Raw genomic sequence first — 10827 nt, forward strand, 5'->3', positions numbered from 1 at the left:
CAGTACTTACTCAGGCACACTACTTAACTCAGGTCTGATACTGCTCTGCGGGGCGCTTTGACAAGTCCCACATACAACTGTGTGTTGTACTGAGTGAAATGACTGAAAAGGAACGTAAGGTTATGAATATAACCATGGTTCCTTGAAGGAATGGAACGAAGTAAAACACCTTGTTGGCCCCGCATCACGAAGGCTCGGTGAAGGGCGGTATCTGAGTAATGACGCTGGTGACTCCGAACTTATAGGGTGAAGGCGGAGCCTGTCACCCGACGTTCAACGGCACCACGTCACCGGTCTAAAGACGTGATTAGAGGTGGCTTCAGCCAGGTGCGCGAGGGTGCGCGTGTCCCATATACAACTGTGTGTTGTACTTCGTTCCATTCCTTCAAGGAACCGTGGTTATATTCATAACCTTACGGTACAAGGAAACATAGGTACTGGGGGATATGGGTACAAGTACTGGGAAACATGTACTGGAAAACATTGGTACTGGGAAACCAATGTACCAGGATACTTAGGTACTGGGCAACACAAGGCTGACCCTGGTTGTACCCTTGTCTCTACCTCCAGTTCCATCCTGTGTTATCAGCTGTGGTTAAACACATTTTGTGAGAAGATCCYGTTCATCTTGAAAGAAACTCTAAAGAACTGCATGTTTGCCTCATTTCTTATAGAAAACCCAACAGTGTGTTCAAGGAAACACAAAGAAACTTCTAGAGATGGAAAATCACAGCTAGCTAATCTACAAATCAATTTGTGCTGTAACGTCTCTGTTCTTTCTCTGTTCTTATCAGATGTGATGAAATACAGTCATAAACCCTTCTTTTATCTCTTTACAGAATCTGGATGTGAGCAGTGACAGTGGCTGGATTGGACGGGTATGTTCATTACACCAATAAATGATCTCATGAACCTAGGAATGATTGTATGGTACAGTGATGCTAATTTCTGAAGCCCGTATTTATTTTATTATTATAAAAATTAAAAAACAGATGGTGTTTGTAGTTTTCCCCACCAGAACCTGTTTTTGCTGCTGACAAGAATAGCTACTACCTGGTCATGAGTGGCAGCAGCAAGTACAAGCACCTCCATCACGTGGTTCAGGTGCGTCGAGTCTCACTTATGTGGATTTTTAATGAAATTCAGAAAGATCTTATTGGCTACACGTCTTTGATTAGAGTCTGCTTGATTCAAGATGGCCGCCACAGCTAAAGATGGCTCTAACTCACTCAGTTTTACAGATATTTAGCTACAACTTGGTGCAGTAGTAGCTGACAGTCATGTCTAACATGTTATGAGCTAACCACACTTGGCAGTAGCCATAGGATTTAAACAGTGGTGGGCGTGGTTCTGCTAACACATAATAGCCATTCTTTTTGTTTTGTCCTGATGCATCTCAGTAATCCAGGTAAAAAATAGAAAAGAAAAAAATTGTATAGGTCTTCTGGACGGGTTCTTCTCTAATGAAACGTTTCGTCTCTTCAGTGGTTATTCCGTACAGTATGTTGCGGGTGTTTCGGAGAAACTGAGACGTTTATTTTCTAAACATGATGTCCCAGTYGCTTTCAAACCCCAAAACACATTACGGCAAAGGCTGGTTCACCCCAAAGATCCGGTGCCCCGGCACAAACAGAGCAATGTTGTATATGCTGTTAAGTGCCAGGAGGACTGCGACCAGTTATACATCGGGGAAACAAAGCAGCCACTGTTCAAAAGAATGTCCCAACACAGATGAGCTACATCTAATGGCCAGAACTCTGCAGTTTTCACTCATTTACAGGCCAGCGGTCACTCTTTCAGAGATGAGGATGTTCTCATTCTTGATAGGGAGGAACGTTGGTTTGAGAGAGGAGTAAAAGAAGCCATTTTTGTGAAGAAAGACCGTCCATCATTAAACAGAGGTGGAGGCCTCCGTTTTCAGTTGTCCCCCTCCTACAGTGCTGCTATTGCCAGTATCACTCCACCCCCTGTTAACAATAAGTGTTAATTAGGTGTCAACGATAGCCATGTGATGAGTATCAGTCACATGGAAGCAGTGCTTAAAAGCCTGAATTTTCCCTGAAACTCTCAGACTGAAGAAGTCTCTTGGAGGGGAGACGAAACGTTTCATTAGAAAAGAACCCGTCCAGAAGACCTATACAATTTTTTCTTTTTGTTTTGTTTTGTTTTTGGTTAGCAGATTAGCTTTTTTTTTACGTATTTTGAAAGCCATTAGCAAAACATTTAGCTTCCAAAAACTAGGTTTTACTAACTTTGTTTGCTAACAGCTAACTAACAAGCTAACATCAACATGTTTGTGTCAGTCCCACCAGTCTTCAGCTGGAAGGAGACACAGAGTTGTGTTAGCAGTTAGCGATTAGCTGTTAGTGTTAGCTCCTGCTAATTTTTTTACTTGMTTAGCTGTTTAATGTTAACTTCTACTAATTTGTTTACACTTAGCTTTGGTGAAGCTGTATTTTTAGTTAATGAGTTAGCAAAGATAACTTTTTGGTTAGCTGTGCCCACCACTGGGTTTAACCATGTTTGTCTGTTAGCAAAATATCTTATAAACCACTGGTCAGATTTTAATGGAACTTCCAGAACCTAATCATTGGATGTGCAACTCAAAAGTTCAACGTGCCCTTTTTACATTTATATTCATATTTTTATAATTATGTTTATATGCATATTTATATCACCCTTGGGAGAAATCTGTTCATTAACTCGTTAACATTTGGCCACATCTAACAGATCTCAGCAAACTCAGGAATGACTGTACCTTGGTCAGTTCTGGGGTTAAGTTAAAATTTGGTGTGTTAGTTTAGAGTTATTCCAAATTTATATTTGAAAGGCTATCTGAGACAGAATAAAAATCAGATTCTAAGTCTCCTCTGACATGTTACTCTACCAGGAGCATATTTTTTGTGTGTTTTACCAAACAGGGAAAAGCTTCATCCATCACCCATGGAAACTTTGAAGTCATTGATATCCTGAAAGTCACTGCAGACAGTGTGTAAGTTTTATGTTACTGGACACAGTGGTGTGTGTTGTACATAACAGCTTATTCACAATGTGAATTATATACAGTAAGTCTTGTTTTTGTTCCCTCCAAAAGGCTCAAAATTTAAAGTTTTTCCTTAAAAAATGCCCTTTTTTAAAATCTAGGTTGTGTGGAGTTATTATTAGTAGTCAGTATCTTACCTGCGCAAACAATAATCAGTGCAACAGCAGTTTGGAACGTCACATAGGAATTAATAATTAAAAGAAAAATACATTTTTGTCTTTTAAACAATTCAAACCCACAAATTGCAGTGAATGAACACAGTAGACATACGTACAAATATATATATATATATATATATATATATATAAATATATATTTGTACATATATATATTTGTACGTATATATATATATACTGTATATATTTGTTTTACAAACTAAATTTCTTCGTTGCTACACTGATTTCTTTGTTCTTACAAAAGCCCTGTCACACTATAACATTTTAGACAACTTGTGAAAATTTTGTCCAACTTTAAATATATCTATTCTGAAGATGGAATAAAAAAGATCAACTGGAAGCCTCTTTTGGACACAGACATACTGCAATATTAAGATTTAGATCAAACTTATAACGAGTTATTCAATCCTGAATGTTCATACACTGGCATAAGTTGTCTGAAGTGTTATAGTGTGACAGAATCAGAATGTGCACAGCTAGCCAAAAAGTTAGCTTTGGTGTGTTTCTACCTAACCAAAAAGTTAGCTAACTAAAAATTAGCTTCACATATGCTAAACCACTACTGAACATGTAAGAGAAGTAGCCAAACCTAATGCTAACTCATGACTACTATGTGTTTTCACTGGCCAAAATCACCTTTCTGATCATATTACAAGGAATTGGGTGGACAAAGACAAAAGTCACTGTTGGACAATTATGTGTCCAAATTCAGAGGCTGCTTCCTTCAAATCTGAAGGCTGATTACTTCAGAGCGATGCGCCAAAGGATGTCCAAATTCGATGGAGCCCACCCTATCCCAAGATGCATTATGGGCAGATCAGGAGAATTTTCTACTTGTATTGGCAAACAAAGAGAGAYACAGGAGTACAGCTTTAAATTAAAATCTGGAGGTATAAAATTGAAAGTGCGGTTGTGTTGTTAGACTTCTCTCATTGGACATGTTTTTTTTAAATATCATCAGAAATCCTCATTAAAAAGCTCGTATAACAGGTCCCATAGTTCTTTATGTATGTTATGCCTAAGCTGATTGTGTTAATGTATAATATTAATAATAGCTACTACGATAATATATTAATATTTAGATCATTTTTATTTGCATTGCTTCTGTTTTTTTGCTGTGACGGTTACTAAGAGACAGGACAAACGCAGGAGTTAGCATATATGTCAACCCCTTCGAATGTTCACCTGTGCTTCAAAAATCTATAATTTTCACAATAAATCCATATTAATCAAAGGGGGCGAAGTGCAGGCAGACTGTTGGCTGCAGCGCTATCAGCAGGAAATGAGGATGGAAGAATTTATTTCTAGCAGCAGAGTGGGTTGGAAGTGGATATTTGATGTTATTACTGATAATTGTTTTTTTTAGCGTCCTACAGGCTCCGACATGTTAAATAAATTTTAAACTTGAGTTTTTGAAAAAAATCCTTAAAACATGAAAAAATCCGTAAGATTGCTCTGTACATCTGTATYCCTGCAAAATGAGGGAAAARCCATGTAAATTATGGACAATCTAAACAATGGACTGATTTAGGCGGGAATAAAGCTAAACACTGGACCAGGGYTGCCCAAACATTTTCCCTGAGAGGGCCAAAATTAAAGTCAATCTGAGGGCCGRGGGCCAAATGCAGTAATATAAGAAATGCTTAAGACTTCAGTAAAGTTGTTTTATTTTTTATGATTAAGCTAGCAGCCAGTGTGGTCGCCCACATTCGGTTTTTTGTTTTTCAGCTCATGGACATGGAGAAAATTCAACGTATGCTCAGGCAGCAAAGACTCGGGACTTTTTACAATTTAAAATTTGAGTATATGTGGTTTTATAAGATGTGCAAATCTATATTTGGGCTTAAATCTAATCTAAAAGTCTCTTGTAGTTACTTGTATTTTATATTTAATCTTAACATAATTACAATCTAATAACCAGGACAACTGCTGGTGGGCCAAAACAAATGGCTTGGTGGGCCAATTGTGGCCCGCAGGCCCCACTTTGGGCACCTCTGCGCTGGACCGTCCAAATTCACAGCCACTTTCTTCCGGTCCACATGGTGGGCCGAGTCCTTCGAAGGACCCAGCCCCTGAATTTGGACACAGCCTCAGTCTGTAACCCAAGTTTTCACCTCCTTCCAGTTGAAGGCTCTTGCACAATGATACACAAAATTTTAACAATGCTACACACACACACACACACAAAGTACGACACAGGCATGCAGCGCTTTATGTTTAAGGGGATTATTGTTTTTGTTAGAAGATGTAAATTTAGCAGAATTAAATTTGGAAGCTAAATGGTCTGGGAACATTTTCCAAAGTTATTGAAAATGCTAATCTGCTAAATGAAACATTAGCTGTCCTATTAGCTAATTAGAGTTGTGGCTACCACTGCTAATGTGTTTTAATCAATCCTCAGGTATTTTTCATCCAATGAAAAGGACCAAAAACCAGGAGGAAGGAATGTTTACAAGTAAGGACCTTTGTTTTGTTGCTCCATGTAGAACTTTAAAAACCTGAACCAGCCTTACGTTGTGTGTTTTTTTTGGTACGTCAGGTTGACCAACATGAGAARGACTTGTCTTACCTGCCATTTAAATTCAGACTGTGAATATAACTCAGCCTACTTCAGCCACAACGCCTCCTACTACCATATGAGCTGCAATGGTCAGTTATAACTTCTCTAAAATAATTAAAAATAGTTGTTTCTTTCAATAAATATTATTGTTACAATTTTTGCCTTCAGGTCCTGACATTCCAAAGTATTTTCTAATGGATACCAGGAGAAATACACGTAAGCTTTGTATCTTTAAATGTACTCGTTGCAAAGTACGAAGTCAAACATAAAAAAGTTTATTCTGTACTTTATCAAATAGTGCAGTTTAAAAGCACATACTCTGGTAGTTTTTCACATATATTCAGTTCAACACTGAAATGTGGGTCTGCACTTAATGTAAACAAAGTACTTAGTTAAATCTGACTAACATTAGGTAGGCCATAGTCAGTGTTGGGCACAACTAAACAAAAAAGTTAGCTTCGCTAACTCATAAACCACTATCATTTACCTGAAGCTAACTGATCTGCTAACGGTTTTCAAAATTAGACACAAATCTAATCTAAACAAAAAATGAGTTCCACTATTATCTGTGAGCTGATGAGCAGAACGATGCCCAGCACTGGCCATAGTCTGTATAAGTAAACAAATAAAGTCAATAAAATTATTGCTTGACTTGTTTTCAGTCCCCTTGGCTGTTTTTTTGTCAATAAATAAAAACACATCCAGTCAAAAAATGTTGTTTTCAGATTTTTAAATTAAGAACAAATTAAATTAATTTATTTTATTCAAGTTTTTTTGTCCGATCTTCATAACTCTGTAACGAGTATCTTTTTAATTGTTCTGAAATAATGTGAAAGGAAAAATAATATTAATAATAATTGTATATGTTTATGTTTTAGTGGTCCAACCTTTAGAGGAAAATAAAATATTTAGGGACCAAATATCCCTAATTTCAATGCCTACAGTGCGTCGAGGGACCATCAGAATTGAAGGATACAGTAAGTGACTTAAGATCATTTAATTTTTTATTTCAATGTAACTTAGAGAATTTGTGCTACTTAAATAAATTAACAGAAGATTTTTTCCAAATTGTTTTTGCTATGGTTAAAGCCACATTTATAAGGTCAGTGTTGGAAAAAAAGATGCTACTAGAGCATTATTCAACAAAGCCTTAAACCTTTTTCTTACAATTTTAATAATGTGTTGGTTTCATTATAAAATACCTGTAACTGAATTTGTCATAACTTTATCATYACTGATGAAGCAATGATGTAATCACTGTTATTTATTGTTCTCAGAGGACGTCCATCCGTCCACCAATTTCAGAAAACTAACTTTCACATAGAAAGGCTAAAATTAACCAAAAGTGGTTTGAGTCATCCATGTTGCATGCCCAACCATACCATGTGGCCATATGACATCATCAAAGCCCCGCCCCCTGACAACAGGAAGTGACCTTTTTTTGGCTTGAAAAGCTCCATCTCTGACCTTTTTCACATAATCAGCAACAAATTGTGTCAGAACACAGATCATACATTGATCTCACTTTGAAGAACAAAAACTTTACTGAAAGTTGTGGTCATGGCGGTGTGGCAAAATCAGACATCACGCTGTTGACATAAATCTGGCTCTAAATTCCACATATTTCAGCCAATCTGCACCAAATTCACTACGGTCGATCCTAATCCACCCAACTACAGGAATGTAGTCCAATTTTGGGGGGCGTGGCCTAATTATTCCACAGCACCCCCTATAATTACTTAAAAATGAAATTTGTTGCACAGTTTGACGAGATCACCCACTTTGCACACAGTTGGCTATAAATCACACTTACATGAGCCGATCTGCACACAATTTTGTGTGCATCATTAGGGAAACTAGCTAAACACATTAGTGTGTTAGTTTGATGAGGTCACTTTAGCCCCTCGTACGTACATCAGTCCATCCATTCACCCACCGTATGAGATTATCTAATCAATGAAGGCCTGTGATGATTCTGCTAACGGTCACTACTGAATGGCGACGGGACACATCAAGGGACATTTGGCATAAAGTTCTATCTTGTTGAATTGGTTAACAGATATTAGCTTCTGTAGCAGATATTGTTATACAGACCATCATTCTGGTGAATCATGCTACAATTCAAAACAAATTATTAAATATTACAATCTGATTTTGCCTCTGATTTATGTGTTATTTACACAGTGTAAAATAATATTAAATACGTATTTGACTATTAGACAAACCTGACCTGTTGAGAAGATTGATTTGATTTGATTTATTTATTTAACAGGAAAAGATAATAAAAATCAAGCCTGACTCAGCATAATTGCTGTTTTACAGCAGGTTCCTGTTCTGCAGCATATAAAACACTCAGAAATACAGCATCACATCATTATACACCATAGACACAAAGACAAACAAGCATACCAAATTTCAGGAAGGCAGCATTTGCAAAATAGGACGTCTAAATATGAGCACAACAAAAAGTGTCCAGCAGATGGCAGACAAGATTCTTCTTAAAGGGCTGTAGTTTTGAAATGGACTTTATGTTTTGAGGAATGTCATTCCATGCTTTAGTATAAACATAGAAGAAAGACCTCTGGCCGTAACAGTTTTTAAAAGTTGGTAATATCAGTTGTCCTTTTGTAACAGATCTAGTTGAATGACCACTTCCAGAATTTAATTTGGGCAACAATGCACAGAGAGTTCCACAATTGGCACCTTGGAAGATCTGAAAATATAAATTAATACCACTATACAAAACATAATTCTGAAAAGTCAAGGCATCAGACAATGAAAGAACTGTACAGTGATGAGTCCAACCAGGAAGTTTTTTATGAATTTTGTAGGCCCTGTTGTAGAGCCTAACTATGGGTTCTAAGATTTCATTTGTTGTAAGAGACCAAACAGGTAAACAGTACGACATGGTTGAGAGTATAATGGCATGAAGATAGATATTTGAAACWGAAGATGTCAGATTGGATCTAATTTTTGAAAAAAACGTATAATTTCTGTTTCAACTTCGTGGTTAAGACTTGTACATGATCAAGATAAGTCAAATGAGAATCCAAAGTAATTCCAAGATATTTGTAGGTAGTGACAATATCAAGGGGTTTGTTTAAAAAAGTGAGTTGATTTGTTATATTGAAATATGAAGATGGTTAGCAGTACCAAGAGAGACAAGTTTCATCAACAAATACAATTAAATAACCAACTCAATCAGATTTTTGAGGATCACGATGCAGCTAACGTCTGAAGGGATTGACGTGTGACAGCACTTTACTCGTTTAGCTGTTTTACTGGTTAGCTGTGTTAAATACAGCTGTCTATGAGCCCAACTAGCTCTGCTACTTCCACAAATTAGCTCAACTTCAACAAGTAGGCTACAAGCCATGGAAAAAAACAAAAAACAACTTAGAAAAGAAAAACAATCACAGCCATTCTGTTCAATACACTCCCTCACTTCTGACGTCCGTCCAACGTGACTTGGTGACGTAGGTGCAAACTGTCAATAATCATGTGTACAGTAAACATTTTCTTGATGTTGACTAGTAAATATTTATTACTATTTATGACAGTAAGAAATAACAAATATACTTTAATACTCATTGAAGTCATAATGTTTCAACTAGCTAAAGTCTAAGTTACAGGCTGATTTCAGGTCTGATTTAGATCATTATTATTTACACATTAAATTTCTTTTCTGGTATATATCTGTTGTTTTACATGATTGTTGAATGAAATTAACATAATTCTTAGTTTACTGTAAAAATATTGAAGAAATTGATAGTTATTACAGGCTAGTACTGATGTTAGAAGCACAACACTAGATTATTAGGGTTTGCTTTTTATAATGTTTGATCTATTATGTGTTAATTGATATAGAGTAGTTATATGTCCAAATTATAAACAACACATAAGTGAAACGTTATTATAACATTAGGTTGAGAATTTTGGATGAATGCCTGTGATTCAGCCGTAGGTCAGTAGGGGGCGAACTCAGGCGTTGAAGAATCATGTATAAATCGATGCACTTCCTGGCTTTTAGCCAGTGTGCTTTTCCTTGTCAGCCTGGTGACAATTAAACCTCACTCGGTTCCAGAATTCTGGTGTTGTATGGTTTTATTCCTACCACAAATCATTTTATTTAACAATGGTGTTTTCATCTTCACTTCAGTCGTATTGAACACGTGTTTTTCTTACAGTTTTGGTGACCCCGACGTGACGAAATATTTTTCTTACAATATTATAGATAATTTGTGAAACAGATCTATTCGGGCTTGCTGTTAAGCTAATAGCTGCTGTTGCGACTGTGAGCTGAAGCCCTGTATAGTTGCCATTTTTGCTCCTCCATGTTGTCACAGTAGACAAGATAGGCAGGATTCACTCTGGTGTTACTCAGGCCTGTGTGCTACAATCTGAGGGGAGTAACATCCAGCATAACATAAAAAGCCTTCGATATGTTTGATTGACTCACAGCTAAACAAATTAATGATTTCTAAATTATTACCAATTTTCAGTCATCATTAATTTGCTTAGCTAATCGCTAACAGCTAAAACGACATCTCCTTCCAGCTGCAGACTGGTGGGACTGACTCAAACCTGTTGTTAGCTTCTTGTTAGTTAGCTATAGCAGACAAAGTAGGAAAAGCCTTATTTAGCAGAAGCTAACTGGTCCGTTTTACAAAGTCAGTGAGAAAGCTAATCTGCTAAATGAACATTTTGTTCTGCTGTTAGCTGGTTAGTGGAACCATGCCTGTTTCTGGATGCCAGTTTTAGATTTTATGATGTGTTGTTGATACTAATTTCAACAAAATTGTGAAATCTGTAGTAAAATACCGTCATCTGTAGTTGCCTGAAATTAATGTTTGTCTTTTTCTTTATTAATTCATGACTTTCAATTGACAGATGGTGATCTTTGGTATCAGATGCTTTTACCTCCAGGCTTTGATGAGTCTATGAAGTACCCATTACTGATAGATGTGTAAGAATTCACTTTAAATATCTATCTATCTATCTATCTATCTATCTATCTATCTATCTATCTATCTATCTATCTATCTATC

The 10827-nt window shown here is 36.7% G+C and overlaps 1 protein-coding gene across 3 annotated transcripts in view; it reads left to right on the top strand.

Moving 5' to 3' along the window:
• dpp4 (dipeptidyl-peptidase 4) overlaps positions 1-10827 on the top strand; it is a gene marked incomplete at its 3' end in the record, with an annotated part of 67212 nt that overhangs the window by 50214 nt on the left and 6171 nt on the right. For all 3 annotated transcript variants that reach the window (XM_014022747.1, XM_014022748.1, XM_014022749.1), the window contains 8 exon segments: positions 840-878; positions 1006-1104; positions 2922-2992; positions 5621-5674; positions 5759-5868; positions 5948-5995; positions 6658-6756; positions 10670-10745. In XM_014022747.1, coding sequence (XP_013878201.1) covers positions 840-878; positions 1006-1104; positions 2922-2992; positions 5621-5674; positions 5759-5868; positions 5948-5995; positions 6658-6756; positions 10670-10745 — 596 coding nt within the window.

The sequence above is a fragment of the Austrofundulus limnaeus genome, unplaced genomic scaffold (assembly GCF_001266775.1).
Source record: "Austrofundulus limnaeus strain Quisiro unplaced genomic scaffold, Austrofundulus_limnaeus-1.0 Scaffold341, whole genome shotgun sequence".
NCBI classification, from domain to species: domain Eukaryota; kingdom Metazoa; phylum Chordata; class Actinopteri; order Cyprinodontiformes; family Rivulidae; genus Austrofundulus; species Austrofundulus limnaeus.